Source organism: Terrapene carolina, unplaced genomic scaffold (genome assembly GCF_002925995.2).
Source record: "Terrapene carolina triunguis isolate 2854851 unplaced genomic scaffold, T_m_triunguis-2.0 Scaffold190, whole genome shotgun sequence".
Classification (NCBI taxonomy): domain Eukaryota; kingdom Metazoa; phylum Chordata; order Testudines; family Emydidae; genus Terrapene; species Terrapene triunguis.
Window position 1 is genome coordinate 1,010,321 of NW_020664541.1, and position 23,363 is coordinate 1,033,683.

The 23,363-nt window shown below is 44.5% G+C and overlaps 1 protein-coding gene across 2 annotated transcripts in view; it reads right to left on the reverse strand.

The window, feature by feature from the left end:
- The window catches only part of CACNA1C (calcium voltage-gated channel subunit alpha1 C), a 594,404-nt gene that overhangs the window by 202,885 nt on the left and 368,156 nt on the right, over nucleotides 1–23,363 (reverse strand). For both annotated transcript variants that reach the window (XM_024210494.2, XM_024210493.2), the window contains exons 5-6: nucleotides 22,223–22,373; nucleotides 17,008–17,212 (exon numbers count right to left, since the gene is read on the reverse strand). In XM_024210494.2, coding sequence (XP_024066262.1) covers nucleotides 17,008–17,212; nucleotides 22,223–22,373 — 356 coding nt within the window. The remainder of the gene's footprint in view (nucleotides 1–17,007; nucleotides 17,213–22,222; nucleotides 22,374–23,363) is intronic.

The following is a 23,363-nucleotide window of genomic DNA, read 5'->3' on the forward strand; positions in this document are numbered from 1 at the left end:
GCACTTCCATCGCTCTCTGCTGCTTAAAAACCTTTTCATCTTTTAAAGGCTTTGGAAATTCACTCTTCAAAGATAAAGTGCTGATTTCAAGCACGAAAATATTCCTCAGGATACCAGGCCTCCAAACCTACAGATTTTATTTCATTTCACAATCCAGGGCTTTCCCTTCCTGCCTTTATTTATTTTGTGTTTACATTTACATGGCTGATCATCCAGAAAGGGATTTGCTGCCCATTTCACTGTACTGCTGTTTTTTATCCTCTTCTATTTGTCTCAGAGCTTTTTCTACACAGGCTGACACAAGATACTACCATAGGTATATCAAAACAGCGCTGATTGCGGCATGCACACAAATATCCAAGTACATGCTGTTCATTGATTTCCATAGTCGATTAAGCCCTTAAAAATAAAGATAATGAGAAGCAGTAATATAAGCTGTAGATAAACACCCACTTCACTAAATGGAGGCATGACAGTCAACTTTTCTAATTTACATCTGATCAATATATCCCTGTTTCCATTCAGAGCTAATTTTCAAGCCATGATATTCCCAGCAAATGAATTGACTTCAGCCTTTCCATTTTAGACAATGAAGCCATATTCACATTTCATAAACACCGACCACCTTCTATTGACGAAATTATTCTCACAGTTCACAAATATAACATAAAATATCTAGACTTGTACTGACGAAAGCAAACTCACACCTCATAATATACAGGAACTACACATTTCACTGATTATCATACTAACTCCTCATTAACATAATACAACTGCTAGACTTTTACTGAGGAAACCATAATCAGAGCTCTTGAATGAAATGCAACTGCTACAACATTTCCAACAAAACCACACTTAAACTTGTGATTGCAACCTCTAAAGACAAGGCTGAATCTTCTGCTATGCCTGTGTGCATTATTAGCAACAAAAGGTATTAAAATACCCATCTGAAAGGAAAATCTCTGCAGTAAATGAAAGTCTGATTTCTATTACGGCCCTAATGGAAGAATATTTCACGTTATGAGTAACAGAACAATAGCTCTCAAAAGTTAACATCACCAGGATGTTGTTGTTTCATAATAACTTCTCACTCTGTTGGGTCTTGAACTCCAATGGCACCTCATTCCCTTTCTCATTTCTAGTCTCCTCCTGTCTTTATATCAAGCCTGTCGGTGGTTCCCCATTATCAGTGATTCAGTCACCCCAAAGTGTGCAGCTTTCTGCCACTCACTCATAAGAGATTACTGAGGATTTAATCCTCAAATTCTCCTGCAGGCACAACTCCCACTGAAATCAATGAACTTTGCCTCTATGAGAAATGCAGGAGCCAATCCTAAGGGACCAACTCTGTCTTCAGTGGACGAGTGAAGTTCCAATTGAACTCAGTGAGATTGTCATACATGTAACTGAGACCAGAATTGGGCTCTAAGTCTTGAAAGCAACTCATGAAAACAAAATTAGACTGGAAACAAATCAAATAATCATATAAGCTATTTCTAGAGCTTCAATTTCTGGGCACATCTGACAAACAATGTCTCTACCTCATAGTCATTATACTGTTACTTCCCTGGGTCTGGCGGATGGAACAAAGACATTTCCAAAAGTGACCATGACTTCAAGGGCCTCAATTTTTGAATGCTCAACTTGACTCGCCTTAACAGGCCCTGATTTTTCAAAAAATATTGAGTATCTGTCTTCTGGAAATCTGGAAAATCTAAGAGGTCTCAAGTTGGGAACCCACAAATTGTTGCACCCAAAATCTCTTGTAACTTTTGAAATATTTGTCCCAACAGGTAAGCTCTCAATTTTCCAGCTTTGGGAAGAAGATGAGGGACAGGAAAGTCTCTGTGGTAGAGAAAGCCATCATTAGGAGAGAGTCTGAGGAAGAGTGAAGGAAGAAAGAGGGGTAGAGGGCAAGAGAAAAACAGGGCTATTAAAGAAATCCTTCACAAGCAGGAGCATTGGGCAGAGGCACTCCATTAGCACCAACCCATAAATATCCAAGAAAGAAGCTTATCCTAAACAGAGAGCCTCTCTACATATACAGGAGGGGTGCCCAAAGTGAGGCTTGAGGGTCACATGAAACCTGCAGTCTTAGAGTGCACCCTCTTTGTATGGAGGCCAAGTTTTTGCTGTGGGAGTAAAACAACAAGCCATTCCTATTAATCGCTCAAGGAAGACAGAAGTAGAAGCAACTGTTATGGTTGCATATGCATTTGTTTGTGAAAAACAGATTTATGGCATGGGCCATAAATTTTAAGGTTGGCCATTAGTCTTCTGGCAAGTCAATGTTGTGGCCCCGCAGTACCACAACATGTGGACACCCCACTGTACGGCATTGTTACAGCAGATGAAAGTGGAATAACCTTTGTGATCAGTGAGACCGTTTGCTTGTGCTCTCAAGTTTATTTTTATTTTTTTGTTATTTTTCACCACCGTGCCAAATCCTGCTAACATGATCATAACCCCCCCTCCCCCATAAAAATCCAGCACTTTTTGGAAAAAATAAATGCTGTGGAAACAGAGAGAGGTATATTCTGAGAATCAGATCATTCCCTTGTGCGGCAAGCCTTACTAATTCAAGCCTGAGCGCTTGAATAAGAATAAAGGGTTAGAAAGCACAACACAGCTGGTGAAAATTGGGGGTTGCAGTTCTGCATTTAACATTTTCCACTTTATGGCAATATCACTGTACTCCTCACCACATCTTCCTCATCGGACTTCACCAGGCTGTGGAGGGATGAGAAAAGCTCACAAAGCATGTCAAGGCTGTCAGCAAAGTAAATTATATCTATTGCTTGGTTTCTTCCCCAATTTGATTTCCTGACAGGAGTTTCCAGGGTGACTGTGAGCTCTGGTTTCAAGCTCATTTACTGAATCATCTCAGAAGTATGATTTCATAGATTCATAGGCATTGACGCTGGAAGGGGCCTGTCAAGACACCACATCTAACCTGCTGCATCTAGCGCATGATACCCTGTGTTATTCCCTGGGATGGGTCATCTAACCCACATTTGAACATTTCCACTGATTCAAACTCATTGTGCTGTCTTGGTGGCTATTCCATTGTATTACTGCTCTTAGAGTGTTTTCTCATTCTGTGTAGGGATTGGGCCAACCTATGAAGTTTGGTCCTCTTAAATTTGAGGGGGTTGAAATCCTGCATTCCAGTTCAGGTCTCTCAGACAGATGGGCTGAAACCCTGGATCTGATCTTGCCTAAAGTCCAGGAGGGTTCAGATCGAGTGTTCTAGCTCATGTCCATCTCTAATTATATCCAAGTTAAACCTGCCCTTCTTTACTTTACAACTATTACTTTATAGTCAGAGCCTCAGTGCAAACTGCCCTTGCAAGTACTGGAATGTCATGTTTTCAGAGATTTTGGCCAAGAATTCAGAAGCGTTGCATGAATTATGTGAAACAAAACAAATCCCTCCTCACTGAGGTAGCCTGAATGGCTCTTTTTAAAAGTGGTCATTCTGCTTGATCCTAGAATTCAAGCTGCAAGGACCAGACTGCACGCAGATCATCCCAGGGCCTGATTCTCCATTACTCTGCACCATAAGTAGTCATTTGCACCACTGCAAAGTGGGTGCAATCATTCTGATTTGGTAGCATTTCACACTGCACTCACTTTGCACAAGTGGAAATGACACCTCAAGGTGCAGCATAATGGAGAACCGGGTTTCCAGAATTAAGAGTATGTCTCTACTGCAGAGACCATGTCAGTATAGCCCCATAGTTTAGACACAACCTACAGTGACAGAAGGGGGTTATCTTTCAGTGTAGGAATACCTGATTGAAGATAGGAAGCCCTCCTCCATTGACCTAGCTATGTCTACACTGGAGTTTTTGTTGGCATAGCTACCTTGGTCAGGGACGTGGTTTTTTTCACACCGGTGGCCGACGTTGATGTAACTTTTCAGTGCAAACCAGGCCTAAAGCTGCACACGGCAGTCTACATGCAGTGTGTCCCATAGCTCAAGCTGCAAGGGGCAGACTGCATACAAAGTTTAACACCCATTCTAGATATTAGCCTTACTCTATAGCATATTAACTGATAAGTGACACCTCCCCTAAAGGAGAGCAACAAAACTGCTAAAAATAATTAAAATTAAGCCCTGTTAAGAGAACTGGATCTGTTCAGTCTGGAGAAAGATTTGGGGGGAGACGTGATAAATGTCTACAAATACTTAAATGGGATGTTAAAAAGTAGATAGGGATTAATTATTCCCACTATCAAAGAGAGTAGAAGAAATAAAGAGCTACAGCAGAGATTTTCTTTAAAATAGAGAAGGGGAGCAATCTGTAACATTTAGATCTGGTCTTCCTCTGAATGTTCCTAAAATTCAGTGGTGTTCTGAATGGGATTTGGTCAGACTTGTCCCTACTTTAAAACGTCATAAGAGCAGTTTAGGCAATGGAATGAGCTGCCAAGGCTAGACACTCATCTGTTCAGAGGGAATATAGGAATGATAAGGCCAATCTTGTCCCGATAAACAGGAAATAGTATGACCACTACCAATTCCTTCCAACTCAATTCTATGATTCAGTGGCTGGGATACTTTGGGTGTCCAGAACGTTAATACCTCTGAGATTCAAACCTCCATAGTTCATAGGGAGAAGTTTTACAATGTAAACCAAAAAATGAACCACCTCCATCTGGCTCAGCCAATGTAGGAGATGTACTACAGTAAACTGAAGTTAAGCTAGAAATCACTCTGGCCCTGATTCAGCAGTCTATCCCCATTCAACAAAGCACCTGATCACATGCTTAATTCGGGCATGTGCTTCAGCCTGATTGGCTTCAATGGGACTTAAAATTAAACATGTGCTTAAGTCCTTTGCTAAATAGTTATGGACTTCAGCAGATAAGTACATTTTTTGCTCAATTGGGGCCTCTTTGCATATGTTACGCTAAGTAATAATAATAAATAGTAGGGTGACCATTTTCCCCATTTGTCCCTGAATACGGTACACCTGGTAAAATTACTTGTATTCAAGCGAGTTCAATGGCAATCAGAAACTATGCAGTACAAACGTTCAAATTAACATCAAGTTGACTGAGTCCCTGTTAAAAAGAAATACTGTGTAGTTGGATTCTTTTTATTTACTTTCTTATCTTTAAGGCTTTAGGGTTCACACGGGGAGAGGTGACACTGACACACACACACACACACACTCCTGTACACCTCTCTCACATGGGGGAGAGGGGCTGTGACCGATCAACCCTCCCTGCCTGCCGCTCTCCGCCCTCCATGCCTGGCTGGGCCCCTGGGATGGACCTGCCTCACTTGGTACCTGGCACCGCATCTTCCCAGGGAAACATGTGAGGGGGGCACGCAGGGTCACATGCCCCCATCCCCAGATTTCTGCCAGGGTTCACACGAGAATGTGGCCAGTAGCAGCCTTTCGGCACTTTGCAGGAGGGAAGGGATGGGAGCTGCTTCCAGCCACAGGGGAGGAGCGGGGGAGCAATGACCTGGCCTGTGTCTTTGTAGAGCTAATTTCTTCCCCCGCTGTCCCCACCCCGCACTCCCCTGTGGCTGGAAGCAGCTTGTCCCTTCCTGCCTGCACAGTGTCGAAAGGCAGCTAACACCTCCCGGCTGTTGCTGGCCAATGACATAACCCAGCCACATCCTGTCCCCTGGCTACAGCACGGGCAGGAAGGGGTTAAGCCCTAAGGATGCATTGTGCACCAGGGCCCAGGGAACCTGACTGCAGGGGCTTCAGCCCCGTGCTCCCAGGGGGCAGGACCCAGGGAGGAGGGCCGGGAGTGGGTGAAGAAGGTATAAAGCCCCCTGCCTGGGATGCTGTTGTGGAGCCTGCAGGTTCAGGGCATGAACAGGCTGGAAATCGCTCTCCCTGCCCCACTCCAGAGCTTAGCTGAGGGGCAGAGAGGCTTCCCCGTGCCATTGCTGTGCGGGGCTTTGGCACATGCAGGGCTCGGCTCCTCCTGGCCAACCCTCCGGGCGGGAGGGTCTCGGGCTTTCCCGGGGCACAGTGGGGGAAGGAAGGAGCCTGCTGGCCAGGCTGTTAGTGAGCTGAACACTCCGACCAGGGGCTGGTTCTTCACACAGCTCTGGGAGTGGGACGTGTCCTGCTGGGAGTGGGATATGGAGGAGCAGCGAGGCTTGGGGGGAGGCGAAGGGGCAAAGCAGGGAGAGGACAGTGCGAGGGGGAGCATATAAAGGGCTGATGGGTGGGCAGCAGAGGCAACACGTAACCGGCCCTCGCCTGGCGCCTACCCACACTCACCAGCCACTGCAGCTCATAGTGCACAGACAGTGCCAGCTGGAAACGGGATAGGGGGTAGGGCCCTGCGGGCTGAGAGCTGGCATGCAGCGGGGGCTGCGCTGACGGACCAGCAGGGGGAGCGGCCAGCCCTGCCACCAGCCTTGCACACCCACACCCATTATCGGCCACTGGACCCCCCCCCACTCACCGCTGGTGTGCGGAATGCTGGCGAGCAGGGATCTGGTCAGCAGCAGGACCCACCCTCACCCCATCAGTACTGGTGGGGGGGGAGAGAGAGACAGAAAATACGGGACAATTTGCCTGTTTTTACGAAAAAGTCGGGACACCTGCAAGAGGGCTTAAATATGGGACTGTCCCTTTAAAAACGGGATGTCTGGCCACCCAAACTTGAGTTAACCTCACAGTCAGAGTCTATCCTGAAAGGTGTTGAGTATTCACCACCACTGTTGAAGTCAGAGGGAGCTGTGGGTGCTCAGTGCTTCTCTGAATTTGTATTATGAACTGTTTATTTGCAATATTTAAACTACCAATTTCCTATGTGGTCTTATTTGTAATCACAAGGCCCCTTCAATATCTCCCTTGCTAGGACAACTTCACCAAGTTCAGAAAATCACAAGCAGACTCCAGATGGAATGCTGTTTTCTAACAGAGGGCCTCAGCAATTCTACTTTTAAAGATAGGGGACTGTTAATATTTCTTAGGGCTTTAAAGGTTATTTAAGGAGCCAGTGGAATTTTTGCTGGACATTGCCACCCAAGTGACAGCTTTGGGCTAGCATTTTCAATGCATGGAGGATGCAGAAGGCATTTGGGGCTTACTGGGCACAGTTCTGTTCAGATTTACAGCCTGTGCAGCCTCACTGTCTTGCATGCAGAATTTGGACCATAGTAAATTAATAAAATAAATAACAACAACAATAATAGCAAATAAAGTAATGTTAAACTATATAAGGAAGAGCATCATTTTTTTCTAAAAATTCAAAGGAAGCCAACCTATTTGCACACACTATCCACTGGGAGAGAGGAGCTTAGAAAGCTTATTGATTTTATTGACATTACTTTAAAAAATATTTTGTGGAATAAAAGTTTACTGATTTGAATGCCTCTGACACTTTTCATGGGCAGGCAGGTATAGGCAGGGAAACAATCTTGTGAGATGGAAGGGATAGGCTTCATTAAAGATGAGAAAAACAGCAAGTGTGAGAAAGGATGCAGGAGAGAATGAGGTTAAATCTGCAATAATGCCTAAGTGTCTTAGGCCTGGTCTACACTACGAGTTTAGGTCGAATTTAGCAGCGTTAAATCAAATTAAGCCTGGACACGTCCACACGACGAAGCTCTTTTTTTCGACTTAAAGGGCCGTTTAAACCAGTTTCTTTACTCCACCTCCGACGAGGGGATTAGCGCTAAAATCAGCCTTTACGGGTTGGATTTGGGGTAGTGTGGATGGAATTCAATGTTATTGGCCTCCGGGAGCTATCCCACAGTGCTTCATTGTGACCGCTCTGGACAGCACTCTCAACTCAGATGCACTGACCAGGTAGACAGGAAAAGCCCCGCGAACTTTTGAATTTCATTTCCTGTTTGCCCAGCGTGGAGAGCACAGGTGACCACACAGAGCTCATCAGCACAGGTAACCATGATGGAGTCCCAGGATCGCAAAAGAGCTCCAGCATGGACAGAACGGGAGGTACGGGATCTGCTCGCCATATGGGGAGATGAATCAGTACTAGCTGAACTCCGTAGCAGTAAACGAAATGGCAAAATATTAGAAAAAGTCTCAAAGGCCATGAAGGACAGAGGCCATAACAGGGACGCACAGCAGTGCCGCGTGAAAATTAAGGAGCTAAGGCAAGCCTACCACAAAGCCAGAGAGGCAAACGGAAGGTCTGGGTCAGAGCCACAAACATGCCGCTTCTACGCGGAGCTGCATGCCATGCTAGGGGGTGCAGCCACCACTACCCCAACCATGTGCTTTGACTCCATCAATGGAGAATCACGCAACAGGGCAGCGGGTTCGGGGTACGCGGAAGATGATGATGAAGACAATGAAGATAGCTCACAGCAAGGAAGCGGAGAAACCAGTTTCCCCAACAGCCAGGATATGTTTATCACCCTGGACCTGGAACCAGTAACCCCCGAACTCACCCAAGGCGTGCTCCCAGACCCTGAGGGCGCACAAGGGACCTCTGGTGAGTGTACCTTTGTAAATATTACACATGGTTTAAAAGCAAGCGTGTTTAATGATTAATGATTAATTTGCCCTGGCAATCGCAGCCAGTACAGCTACTGGAAAAGTCTGTTAACGTATATGGGGATGGAGCGGAAATCCTCCAGGAACATCTCCAGAAAGCTCTCCTTCATGTACTCCCAAAGCCTTTGCAAAAGGTTTCTGGGGAGGGCTGCCTTATCCCATCCGCCATGGTAGGACACTTTACCACGCCAGGTCAGTAGCATGTAGTCTGGAATCATTGCATAACAAAGCATGGCAGTGTATGGTCCCGGTGTTTGCTGGCATGCAGACAACATCCATTCCTTATCTCTCTTTGTTATCCTCAGGAGAGTGATATCATTCACGGTCACCTGGTTGAAATGGGGTGATTTTATTAAGGGGACATTCAGAGGTGCCCGTTCCTGCTCGGCTGAACAGAAATGTTCCCCGCTGTTAGCCACGCGGTGGTGGGGAGGGGTGAAGTGATCATCCCAGAGAATTGGGTGTGTGTGTGTAGGGGGGGGGATAGTTGGGTTTGTGCTGCATGTTAATCCGGAAACTGCAGTCCCTCCTTTTACATTGCAAACCCATTTTAAATGGCCAACCCAAGGGGTGCTTGGTATGGGAAATGAGGGCGCTACTGTTTGAAACCATTCCCACATGTTAAGAAGGTTAAAAAAGCCAAAAGACTGTGGCTTACCATGGCTGCCTGCAAGCCGAAATCTGTTGCCTGGCACTGCATGAGTGATCTCTCACACCAAACCGGCAGGCCCTCAATATAAGAGGAAAAATGCGACCTTGTAACGAAAGCACATGCGCTGTGAAATGTGAACAGCAAAATTTAACATGAAAGAGTGTACCCATTGTTCTCTAAAATGTGTCTTTTTTAACCACCTGTCCCTTCTCCTCCACCAGCTGCAAATGTTTCTCTTTCACAGAGGCTAGTGAAGATTAGAAGGAGAAAACGGCGGACTCGGGATGATATGTTCTCGGAGCTCCAGATGTCCTCCCACGCTGCCAGAGCACAGCAGAATGCGTGGACGCAGTCAATGTCAGAGTGCAAAAAAGCACAATATGAACGAGAGGAGAGGTGGCGGGCTGAATCGCGGGCTGAAGAGAGCAAGTGGCTGGCTGAAGAGGATAGGTGGCGTCAGCTTGCTGACAGAAGGCAAGAGTCGATGCTCCGGCTGCTGGAGCATCAAACTGATATGCTCCAGCGTATGGTTGAGCTGCAGGAAAGGCAGCAGGAGCAGAGACCACCGCTACAGCCCCTGTGTAACCAACAGCCCTCCTCCCCAAGTTCCATAGCCTCCTCACCCAGACGCCCAAGAACGCGGTGGGGGGGCCTCCGGCCACCCAGTCACTCCACCCCAGATGATTGCCCGAGCATCAGAAGGCTGGCCTTCAATAAGTGTTAAAGTTTTAGAGTTTTAAACTGCAGTGTGTCCTTTTCCTTCCCTCCTCCCCCACCCCTTCCGGGTTACCTTGGCAGTTATCCCCCTAGTTGTGCGATGAATTAATAAAGAATGCATGAATGTGAAGTAACAATGACTTTATTGCCTCTGCAAGCGGTGCTCGAAGGGGGGAGGGGAGGGTGGTTAGTTTACAGGGAAGTAGAGTGAACTGGGGGGGGGGAGGGGCGGAGGGTTCATCAAGGAGAAACAAACAGAAGTTTCACACTGTAGCCTGGCCAGTCACAAAACTGGTTTTCAAAGCTACTCTGATGTGCACCGCGCCCTGCTGTACTCTTCTAACTGCCCTGGTGTCTGGCTGCGCGTAATCAGCGGCCAGGCGATTTGCCTCAACCTCCCATCCCGCCATAAATGTCTCCCCCTTACTCTCACAGATATTGTGCAGCGCACAGCAAGCAGCAATAACAATTGGAATATTGGCTTCGCTGAGGTCTATCCGAGTCAGTAAACTGCGCCAGCGCGCTTTTAAACGTCCAAATGCACATTCCACCACCATTCGGCACTTGCTCGGCCTATAGTTGAACAGGTCCTGACTACTGTCCAGGCTGCCTGTGTACGGCTTCATGAGCCATGGCATTAAGGGGTAGACTGGGTCCCCAAGGATAACTATAGGCATTTCAACATCCGCAACGGTTATTTTCTGGTCCAGGAAGAAAGTCCCTTCCTCCAGCTTTTGAAACAGACCAGAATTCCTGAAGACGCGAGCATCATGTACCTTTCCCGGCCATCCCACGTTGATGTTAGTGAAATGTCCCTTGTGATCCACCAGGGCTTTCAGCAGCATTGAAAAGTACCCCTTGCGGTTTATGTACTCGGTGGCTTGGTGCTCCGGTGACAAGATAGGGATATGGGTTCCATCTATCGCCCCACCACAGTTTGGGAATCCCATTGCAGCAAAGCCATCCACTATGACCTGCACGTTTCCCAGAGTCACTATCCTTGATATCAGCAGGTCTTTGATTGCGTTGGCTACTTGGATCACAGCAGCCCCCACAGTAGATTTGCCCACTCCAAATTGATTCCCGACTGACCGGTAGCTGTCTGGCGTTGCATGCTTCCACAGGGCTATCGCCACTCGCTTCTCAACTGTGAGGGCTGCTCTCATCCTGGTATTCTGGTGCTTCAGGGCAAGGGAAAGCAAATCACAAAGTTCCATGAAAGTGCCCTTACGCATGCGAAAGTTTCGCAGCCACTGGGAATCATCCCACACCTGCAACACGATGCAGTCCCACCATGCCTGTTTCCCGGACCCAGAATCGGCGTTCCACAGCATGAACCTGCCCCAGTAACACCATGATTTGCACATTGCTGGGGCCTGTACTTTGTGAGAGGTCTATGTCCATGTCAATTTCCTCATCACTCTCGTCGCCGCGCTGCAATCGCCTCCTCGCCTGGTTTTGCTTTGGCATGTTCTGGCTCTGCATATACTCCAGGACAATGCGCGTGGTGTTCATAGTGCTCATAATTGCCGCGGTGATCTGAGCGGGCTCCATGATCCCAGTGCTATGGCGTCTGGGCTGAAAAAAGGCGCAAAACTATTGTCTGACGGAGGGAGGGAGGGAGGGGTGAGTGACGACATGGCTTACAGGGAATTAAAATCAACAAAGGTGGCTGTGCATCAGGGAGAAACACAAACAACTGTCACACAGAATGGCCCCCCCAAAGATTGAACTCAAATCCCTGGGTTTAGCAGGCCGTTGATTTCATGGAGGGAGGGGGAAGCAAATGAATACAGAACAAATCTGGTCCATCTATTTTTTACATCTTAAGCTGGCAGCAGACGGTGCAGCATGACTGATAGCCATCAGCATCTTCTGGGTGCTTGGCAGAAAATGCTGTATTACGACTGCTAGCCATCGTCGTCAAGATGGTTTAATAGGACTGCCGGCAGGACTGAGTCTCCAGGAGACAAAACATGTCTGCCCAGGTGCCTCTGACCGAACTCACTGAGGAATATGACGACGACGGATATCAATCGTTATACACCATCCACTGCCAAAAGGCAAGGAGCTGCTGCTGTATAGCAATGCAGCCCCACGTCTGCCAGCACCCAGATAGCCGATGACGGCTACCAGTCATACTGCACCGTCTACTGCCAAAAGGCAATTAGCTGCTGCTGTGTAGCAATGCAGTACCACGTCTGCCGGCACTCAGATGACATATGGTGACGGTGAGCTGAGCTGAGCGGGCTCCATGCTTGCCGTGGTATGTTGTCTGCACAGGTAACCCAGGTAAAAAGGCGCGAATCGATTGTCTGCCATTGCTCTGACGGAGGGGGAGGGGCCTGACGACATGTACCCAGAACCCCCTGCGACACTGTTTTTGCATCATCAGGCATTGGGATCTCAACCCAGAATTCCAATGGGCGGCGGAGACTGCGGGAACTCTGGGATAGCTACCCACAGTGCAACGCTCCGGAAGTCGACGCTAGCCTCAGTACTGTGGACGCGGTCCACCGACTTAATGCACTTAGAGCATTTTATGTGGGGACACACACAATCGACTGTATAAAACCGATTTCTATAAAACCGGCTTCTATAAATTCGACCTAATTTCGTAGTGTAGACATACCCTTAGAAGTCTAAGTTTCATGAAAAGCCAATTGGACTTAAGCTCCTAGGTCACTTGTGAAAATTTTACCCTGATTGAACAGGAGATTGGCAAATAACTGCACTCTGGTACCATGGTGTTGTTGGGTCTGTCAAAAGACTCTAGACAGACAGACTTCAGAAGTTTTCCTAAGTGCCTCGCTGTTCTTTCAGCGCCTGATTGAGAGGTGTTTGAGCACCCTCAACTCCCATTGACTTTAATAAGAATTGTGTGTGCTCAGCACCTCTCAGAATCTGTCCTTAGGGGAGGGGAAGGGGGAAGCAGAACTGAATATTACAAGGCACTTAGCAATGTTCAGCCAAGGAAATTGCTCAATTGGCTGAATATTTCCAACCAACTAATTCCGCTCAACGGCATCTGCCTTGATCTACTGAGTTTCAGGACAGATGCTTTCATTTTCAGACTTGAAGGGAGACAGGTAAGCAAATTGCTTACCTGTAATTCCTGTCCTCAGAAGATAGTTATTACAATAGATCCCATCCCCAAATACACTCTTGTGGGTCCAGGTCTTGTGCATGTGACTGAATGTGGAGCATTGAGAGATTAGGCCAGGATTTTAAAAAGTGGGGTGTGAAGTCCTGACACTATCGAAGTCAATGGGAATTTTGCCATTGACTTCAATAGAGCCAGGATTTCACTCTGGATACTTACATTGGCATGATTTTCAAAGTGCCAAATACCCAGCACCTTTCTCTAAACTTTGGCTGCTCAGCACTTTTGAAAGTCAGGTCAATTATTCAGGTGTCTAAATATGAATGTAGGAGCAAAATTTCAGACAATGACTTTTGAAAATAATGGCCTAAAATTCTGACTTTTTTTAACCACTAATGAGGCATAAGCCCTAGAAATTGTCTGCACTTTTCTTGACATACAAGTTAAAATAAAAAACAAAACCCATTTCTCTCCATCATTCTCCGGAGAAAGTGGGTGAGAGGGAACCTATTATACTGGAAAAACACCACTCTCTCTTTAAAGTTGAAGCTGTATTTCCAATTAAATCAAATTTTGATTCCCAACCCCCAAATTTGACACAGGGGCTCTTTTAAATAGCCTTAGTGCCATGTGTCACCTACTTGACCGCAGAGTAGCCTCTCTTGACAAGATACCACCACCAACAGGCTAACTCTAAGTAGGGGAAGAATAGTCTTGGTTAACGCAGAGACCTGGGAGTTGAGAGATTTGGGTTATGATCTAGGCTCTACTACAGACTCAGCAACTCATAGAATTAGTTCCCAAAACCTACCCATATCCTATGCCACTTCATAAAATACTTCACCCATTCCAGAGGGTTGGAAATTTTGGAACCTTGTTAACTCTTTACTATTCAGAATGTTAAGTCTCTATGTTGCTGTAGGTATCTTAAAGCCAGTATACCTTTGCTCTTCGGCTCTGTATACTCTACTGCATAAACCCGTGCATGTTGTTTAAGACATCTGCTGACACAGTTGAAATGTCAATGTTTATAGGGTTTCAACATGCCAACTATTATAGCTATAACACTTGTCATAGATGTGTACAGTAGTCACCCTTAAAAGTTAGCATTTGCTAAACAAATACCACTCTAAGTAGAACAAAATAACCATGGCATCTCAGATACTACTGTATGGCAACTGACAAACACAAACTTCTTAATGGTGGCCAATGTATCTATATAACATGACAAAGTCAAAGGATGGTGTGGATACAAGGGCACAGTTAAGATTCTTTGGATCACCTTAACCCTAAATGTCCATCATTTCTGGTTTTTTTCTCCTAGTGTTTTTTCTAAAGTGTAACCTGAACTTTGCATTACCTGGCTTTCAGAAGCTGATGGTGTGGGGTTTTTTTAGTTAGAGATTTTCCCCTTTTGTTATTGATACTATATTTACAACCTTAATTCCAGCTTGTGAGGGAGCAGAGAAACGGCCATCCGGCACAGCAGGGGTTAAAGAAAACCTTTGGATTCAGCTAGCCCAGCTCCGCTATACCTGTGGCCAATGGCAGACCTGGAGCGGGGAGGAGGGGAGAAAAGAAGGGAGCCAGGCTCAGTTGGGGGCTGACTGGCGAGGAAGCAGGAGCTTTCTGCCTGCCTGAAGGGACAGATCAGTGACCTGCCAGCCAGAGCAGCTGCTTAAGGCAAGTAAGGGCTCCCTGCCAAGGGGAGGCTGCAAATAAGCCCCAGCGCTCGGGGCAACTGGACTAGCGGGGCCATGCCCCAAATTGAAGAGACTGGTCGGAAGTAGCCCAGGGAAGTGGGGCTTAACTCCCTGCTGGAATGGGAGACCCCATCACCCCTGTTAAGGGGTTGATCTATACAGGGCCCTGGGATGGGACCCAGTAGAGAGGGAGGGTCTGGGTCCCTCTACTATGGCCTCGGGCCTTACAGACTGAAAGACCAGTGATCTAGCCACTAGGCTGCCCGGCCACAGAAGACCCTACCACCGAGCTTAATGAAGATTTTTTATCTGCAAATAATTTAGAACTGAGAACAAGAACATTTTTTTCCTTCCAAAGCAAGTGTTCTATATATCCACACCCTGAAGACTAAGAGCTCCAGAGTTGTCCTGAAGAACTAATACCTAACAATTCATTATAATTTGAGGCCTCGATATACTGTACGAAAGGAAAAAAATTACTTCAGAAAGTAGCTCAAACCAAACCAAACCCCAACAGCCAAAAGCTAGGTTGCTGTAGGGAATCTATGAAAAATGAAGCAATCTGTAGCAGTCATGGTAGAAGAGCATTTATTGGTGGCTATATGCTTTTGGCTCCTAATAGTAGGTGAATAAGAACTGATGACTGTATCCTGAGTGTTTCATACCCGGTCATGTGAATGATGCAGGGACCCTAGAGTGCAGAAACTCAGGGATGGTCTATTGTAAAATCTACCATTAGAGAAAGTGATAATTTGGGAGATTCATTTCATATGAATAAACAGTGTACAATGCCACAAGTGCATCATTATTTGTTATGGATTGTCTTGTTCACCTTGCTTTGGATTCTCTCAACTGAATGGCCTGTGAGTCTCCCTCGAATACACAGAGATACAGCTCTCAAATACTATAGTGATGGATACTATTGAAATATGACAGACAGATATACTCTTTGTATCAAATACTGAGAAATTTTGCCTGGTTTCTTTTCTGGTTTTAGTTTTTTCTTCACTGTTTTTGTTAATGTATATTCTTGTTTCAAGTAAATCTAAATTTCATTTTGCAAGACCCAGATTGCTCAAATATTTTCATCTCTGTCTCTTATCTTAGTCACCAGGAAGGAACTGGCATCACAAAGTTAATCTAAATTTAAAAGAGTAAAAAGACCATCATTATCTGTGTGAGTCCCATCCGTGTGCAATGGACTCTAAATCTTCAAAGAGAAATATTTTAAACTCTAACCCAGTGGCAGGTGGAATGTAGTTTCAGGCTCAAGTTTAAAGGGAGATGGGGGTGTTGATTAACAGCACAAGTTTACCCCAATCCAGATCTCTTCCCCATTTTCCTTAGAATATTCTTGTGTTAATTCTACCATGCACTGAGCCTCAGGTTCTATCTATACTGAAATTCCTATCATACTGGGGGAACCAGATGTAATGTGGAAGTCTCTAAACATAGTTATAATCCAGACTCTAACAGTAGTCAGGATTAAATCATGTTTTAAGCATGTTCCTAGACCATGCTGCAACCCTGCAGAAGTCCAAGGCAGTAGCATAGTTCAGAAGCCCAGGTAGGTCCAGTTTACAATGAAAGATCAATCCTTATTTTAACTCGTCGGACTACCATGCTGTTACCGGGTCCCCAAACATAATAGGAATTACAGTATGGGACCTAAGGAAGCTGAATGCAAGTCTCCAAGTTAGGACTAGGATGAGGATGACAAGTTAATTTTAAGGTTAACATCAAGTTTAAACATAGAATTTAGGTCATGATTAAGATAAATATGCAGGTCATTATCTAGATCAATATCAGAATTAGGATCAGGATAAGAATTAGGGTCAGGATGAGGTTCGCAATTAGGATTAGAGTGTGGATCTAGAAGGATTTTCTGAACTTCCTTATGAAATCCATGGGTCTCTTCATTCTAGTGCCTTTGTTAACAGAACATGGTTATCTTTGCTCATAAGAAATATTGCTGCATTAGTAATTTGGATTTGAGAGAGATAGTTCACACATCGGGAGGGTCACTCAATGACACCCAGCTGAACAAAGGCACATTGCAGATTCTCAAATAAAATGCCATCTGCCATCTCTTAACATTTTAATATAATAGAAAGTTCACATTTAAATTTTAAAAAATATGACAGCTAACAGCTTCCATGTCATCCCATTGACACATTAAATTAATTAAAGCCATTTATTATTAACCCTCCCATTACCACACATAACCAGTGAGCAAAATAGAGACCAAGCCAGAACTCCATATTCTCAGTATGGCAGGACAGTACTATTGGTCCCAGGGATTAGTCATTTTCGGATACGTACCCAGTACAGTACATCTGTCCAGCCCTCCATAGTGATGCACTGAAACACAGTTAACATGGCAAAGGCAAAGTTGTCGAAATTGGTAATGCCATGCTTGGGCCCCTCCCATCCTGGTTTGCACTCAGTGCCATTCTGACACTGCCGTCCATGCGCTGATTGAGGGGCACAAGGAGAGGCTTCCTCTTCTGCTGGTGTATCATAAATGATGGGAAAACAAGAATGAGAGAATTAAGTACTGCATGAGTCACTGGAAAGGCAAAAGAAGGATACTTGCTTTTGAGACCAGACGTTTGCAGTGGATTTGACACATTATTTGAAGACACCACCAAAAATTGTATTGGTTTTAACCAGGCGCCGGTGCATTTTTTGGTTTGTTTTTTTTTTTATTTTGCAGAGGACAGACAAGCTACCAATTATGACCATCAAAATTGTCATTTACATTTTTCAATACACATCCTTCCACAAACAAGAATCAGTGCACTCATACATAAGGAGATGTTAGGTTACGTCTATTGCATTTCTTGGTGTGCACACTGCAGCTGTGATTTTCCATTTCCATATTCATGGGCAGTCTGGGTTAACTTAAGGTCACTTACGCCCCCTAGCATTGAACTGACTGAAGCTCTCTTCCTGTGGAGCACCTTACCTCTAAAGGAGCCAAACTTCAGGCTTCAGTGCTATGGAGCTGCCAAGGGATGCTGGATTAATGTTAAACTGCTGTGATGCATTTCTGTAGCTTAGAAGCTTTGTGGAATGTTATCCACAGGTCCTGTGGTGCTCAGAAGCTCTGCAGGACCGTAACTTCTGATTAACCACCTGCCTATTCTATATAGGTTTGGGGTTTCTCCCAATTTGTGAAATTAAGGACCCAAGCTACATGTCTGTTTCAACTCTCTGGTGCATTAAAAAAAGCCCATGAAAAACATTTTAATACATACAAATAAACACAAATACTAATATTGGGATCCTAGTAATACGTAATGAGAGTGATTGATCAGTAAGAGTACAGTCCTGCTGTCTTTATTCAGGCAAAGCTACCATTGAAAGCAGTGGGAGCTTTGCCTGGATGAGGACTGCAAGCTAAGGCCCTACATTTAAAATAGATATGTGGGGGTTTATTTTGTTTGTTTCCATCTATTTTGTTTGTTGCTACTATCTATTTCATGAGACAGCTTGTTCTTGTGAGATTTCCAAAAGTTCTGGTAGTGTTTACACCAAAGTACATCAGGAGTAGCAAGATCAGAATCAGGTGCCTCTTCAGTAGTTACCATAGAGAAATATATATATTATCAGAGCGTAAAAATCCATGGCAGATCATTACAGTTCTAGTACATTTTCCAGCAATTGAAATTTGCTGACTTTATAAGAAGGTAGAAACTAGAGAACTCCTGTGGCAATTTCCTTCTGTATGATATTTTCTTGCTATATGATCGTGACTGTGACAGAGTCATTAGTACCCAGCATCTCACAGTGATCACTGGTGCTCAGGTCAAATAGATCAAATGATAAACAGCAGATGAGAAGATGTGTGAGTGACAATCTACTGGATTTTCTTCGGAGGCATTTTCTGATGGATTTCGTGTGCAGGATTCCTCCTATTAATTCATTTTTACTTTCAGAGTAGCTGCCTTTCTAACCACAGCCACATCCTGAGAGAGAAAAAGGAAGGGCTGATCATAGATTAGAAACTCCTCTGCCATGATAGTAGTTATTAAAGTTTACAGTATTGTATATTTGGGGACTGGAGTCATTATAGAATAGGTGAGTTGTTCAACTCTATTTTTCTGACTCAAATACAACTTAGTCTGCTGGTGAGAAAGTCATTACTGTCTTATTGCTTTAGTCCATGGGAAATGAACTGGAGGTCTCGGCCCAGCTGCAAATGGCAAACATTCACATGAAAAAGCACCACCACGCTCAGTAGGAATTGACAACTCTGCTGGAAGTCTCAACAGAAAGGCCAATGACTGGATGGGCTGTGGAGACTGAGCTAAACTCTCACCCTTATTGCTGATTTCTCCATATCAAAGTTGAGTTCTGTTTATAGGGCAGAGTAGAAGGAGTTTCCATTTTTGATCCCCATATCGTACATGTTTTGTGGAGAGATAGAGAACTCCTATCTCTAGTGCTGGCACTTAGGCATCTTTCAACAGCGCTAAATTCATTTAAATGTTCTAATTGAGTGAAAGTTACATTATGTTGGGAAAGCCTCACTTTGAAAATATTCGTATGTAGTCTGCTGTTCCTTCCCTCTCACTTGTGTATGTGTGCAGAGAGTGCCTTTAATGTTGCTGCTTGGTCACACCCTTGCAACTTGGTCCTCTGGAGGCAATCAGCCTGCTCGCTCTCTGTCCTCCACAAGCAGAATGCCTCCAGTAACTGCTGTTGGTGCAGTGCTCCTCCACGCACACACTAACATGACCAAGCCAGTGACGGTGAAGCCCATAAAGATGCCCTAACAAGCATAGCTTCTGCTTCCTTGACTCACAGGTCCACAAGGACTCTGAAGGATGAGGACTTAGAGAAGAGATGAGGCTTAAAGAGAATGACCAAGGAAACAACCCAATTCTGGTGATGAATCGACTGGGAAAACAGAGAAGGAGGAAGGAACTGGCTCGCATAAGGAAAATACAAAGGGATGTTTCTGTTCAGTTCATTCCTTCATCTGCATTTGTTCTCCTTTGGCTGTATTTCTAATTACATTGTATGTTTATGGACAAATATCCCTCTGCTGAACTGTTTAAAGGCATCTGCAGCTTTTTCTGATAGAGTAAAAAGAAAAAATGTGCAAACTGCCTTAAATACCAAGGGCCACATGTTCTCCTCTTTGGGGATAGAAGTAGAGCTGGGGAAAAAAAATTTGGCCTGGAAGTTTTTTCCAGTAAAAAAATTCTGGTGACCACCACGCAGCAGATTCGGCAATACTGAAACTTTTCAAAAATTTAGTCAGATTGCTTTGGTCAAAAAAAAAAAAAAAAAAAAAAACCTAAAAAAAATTCTGAAAAAAAATCAACATATTTCCTATCAACATTCCTGAAATGAGACACTTCAATTTGAAATGACTTTGTTTTGAAATTTCCTTTAGTTTAATTTTAATTTTTATTAAAAGCTCAAAATCAAAACAAAGCTTTTGGTTGACCCCAAATTTTTTTTTTTTAGTTTTTGATTTGTAAAATTTTTTTGAAAAAAAATTGTTTTCGGGTTGACCCAAAACTAATTTTAAAAATAATTTAAATGTGCCACCGAACCAAAAAATCCATTGTTTTCACAGCCATAGGCAGAAGCCCACAGACATTTGCAGAATGGGCACTTCCCATTTCCCTAATGCAGCCTCACAGGCATGGCCTACATTGGGAAAATGCATTGTGGCAGAAAACATGTTCACTAAAACATTTTAACTATAAGGGTGTTAACCATCATTTTGCCCTCAGTGTGGACAAAGACAGTCGTATTTAAAAATGTGTTAGTTGGTGATGGTTGGCTCTAGATCCTTCTAAACCTGGAAAATCCCATTAAAACAATTGCAAAAATCAGAGTGTAAGAAACTCAAGCTTCCGCTTAGCTCAGCAGTGAGGGGTGCTATATAGATGTGTAAATTAGACAAATACTGTAGCAGACTGTTCTTTTTGGCTCTAAAGCTGTCCATAGGGCCACTCACACCAGCATCACACAAACACACACACACACCAATCACGAAATTCCCAAAATAGTGAGAAGGAAATTGTGAAACTGGCTAAACCCAGCGCAGCATCTTGGAGCAAAACCCTAGAGTTTTTGCTTTCTTCTAGCTGGTAAATCAGCAGCACCCAAGTACCTCCCTGCACTATCAGGGCCAAATTCATCGTTGCGCTACACCTTGTATTGTCATATACACACCAGTGCACAGATACTGCCAGCTGGATGTTAAAACATTAACAGAATATAATAGTAGCATTTGACACCCTCTCCATTACGAAAACTGATAATTTGTATCCTTTGTTAACTAGTTAAAAGATAGGAAACAAAGGGTAGGAATAAATGGTCAGTTTTCAGAATGGAGAGCGGTAAATAGTGGTTTCCCCCTGTGGTCTGTACTGGGACCAGTCTTATTCAACATATTCATAAATGATCTGTAAAAAGGGGTAAACAGTGAGGTGGCAAAATTTGCAGATGATACAAAACTACTCAAGATAGTTAAGTCCCAAGCAGACTGCGAAGAGCTACAAAAGGATCTGAAAAAAGCTGGGCAACAAAATGGCAGATGAAATTCAGTGTTTATAAATGTAAAGTAATGCACATTGGAAAGCCTAATCCCAACTATACATATAAAATGATGGGGTCTAAATTAGCTGTTACCTTTTAAGAAAGATCTTGGAGTCATTGTGGATAGTTCTATGAAAACATCCACTCAATGTGCAGCGGCAGTCAAAAAAGCGAACAGAATGTTGGGAATAATTAAAAAAGGGATAAATAATAGGACAGAAAATATCATATTGCCTCTATATAAATCCATGGCATGCCCACATCTTGAATACTGCATGCAGATGTGGTCACCCCATCTCAAAAAAGACATATTGGAATTGGAAAAGGTTCAGAAAAGGGCAACAAAAATGATTAGGGGTATGGAACGGTTGCCGTATGAGGAGAGATGGGACTTTTGAGCTTGGAAAAGAGATGCCTAAGGGGGGATATGATAGAGGTCTATAAAATCATGACTGGTATGGAGAAAGTGTTATTTACTCCTTCTCATAACACAAGAACTAGGGGTCACTAAGTGAAATTAATAGGCAGCAGGTTTAAAACAAACGAAAGAAAGTATTTCTTCACAGAACGCACAGTCAACCTGTGGAACTCTGCCAGATGATGATGTGAAGGCCAAGACTATAACAGGGTTCAAAAAAGAAGTAAATAAATTCATGGAGGATAGATCCGTCAATGGCTATTAGCAAGGAGGGGCAGGGAACGGTGTCCCTAGCCTCTGTTTGCTAGAAGCTGGGAATGGGCGACAAGGGATGGATCACTTGATGATTACCCGTTCTGTTCATTCCCTCTGGGGCTCCTTGCATTGGACACTGTCAGAAGACAGGATACTGGGGTAGATGGCCCTTTGGTCTGACTCAGTATGGCCGTTCTTATGTTTTTTGCACTGGGGTAAATGTTCCACAAAGTGCAGGGCAACAGTGAATCGAGCCTCCAGCCCCCGCCCCACGTAACACAACTCTTACCCGGTAATCCGCCTTGCAGGAAGTAGCAGGTCTTGTGCATCTTCCCCATGAATAGCTCCAGTCCAATGATGGCATAGATAATTATGACAAACAGCACCAGCAGGGCAATGTGCAGCAAGGGGACCATAGCCTTGATAATGGAATTTAAAACCACTTGGAGACCTGCAGGGAGGGAAGAAGGCAACACTGTCAATAAGAGAACAAGCCAAAGCTAATAGAGCCATCGAGGACTGTAAACTGCAGACAAATGCTTCACTTTTATTGGGCATATAAAACCAATCCCCCTCCCCCAGCATTTGATAAACTGATAATAGTGACTTACATTTATACAGCACCTTTCATCCAGAGGGAGCCCAGAGTATTCTACAAACTTACCACAGCAAACCTGACTTACAAAGTAAACTACTGAAGGGATCGCTTCACCTACCACTGAATGCTACCACCTCTGGGATGGCAAACAGCAGCTGTTTCTGCAGATTCCCAAAAATCAGTTATAAGGCGTTTCTTGGGGGATATATGTGAGAGAAAAGGGGTAAAAAGAACAAGAGAAACAAATCCAGAACTCAGCCAGAAGAAGAGCAGCAATGGGTAACACCAGTGAGCCAGATGCCTGGAACTAGCAGAGCAGTTCTTGCAGTGTGGAGAAGGAAGATAGCGTCAAGGCTCTTTTCTGCTCCCCAATTCTTGGTCTGACTGGGGGCCAAACCAATCTCTGGCACAATTTAAAGCAATCTAAGGGCTACCCTAGATTATGTTGACTAGAGTGATCCTTTAAAGACTGCTCTGCTGGCTGAAGATTGCCAAAGCACCCTTCACTTCATCTTTGCCCCGTCCTTTCAGCCTGACAAGGAATGCTCTCTACTCCTATTGGATGAGACAGAACTTGTTGCTGGTTTTATGTCACCTGGGCCTTCCCTCTACAACAGGGGAATCCCCAGATGCTGTGTCAGGGTAACTCTCTGTCCTCTTTGCCAACAGAGATGAAAGGGGAGAACATTTTTTTTTTTTTTTTTTTTTTTTTTACACTCACAGAGGGAAGAAGACTGATACTGTGCTTAAGGCATAGGTCTGGGCATAGGTGCTGACTCCGTGGGTGCTCCAGGAAAAAAATTAGTGGGTGCTTAGCACACATTGGCAGCTAAGCTCTCCCTC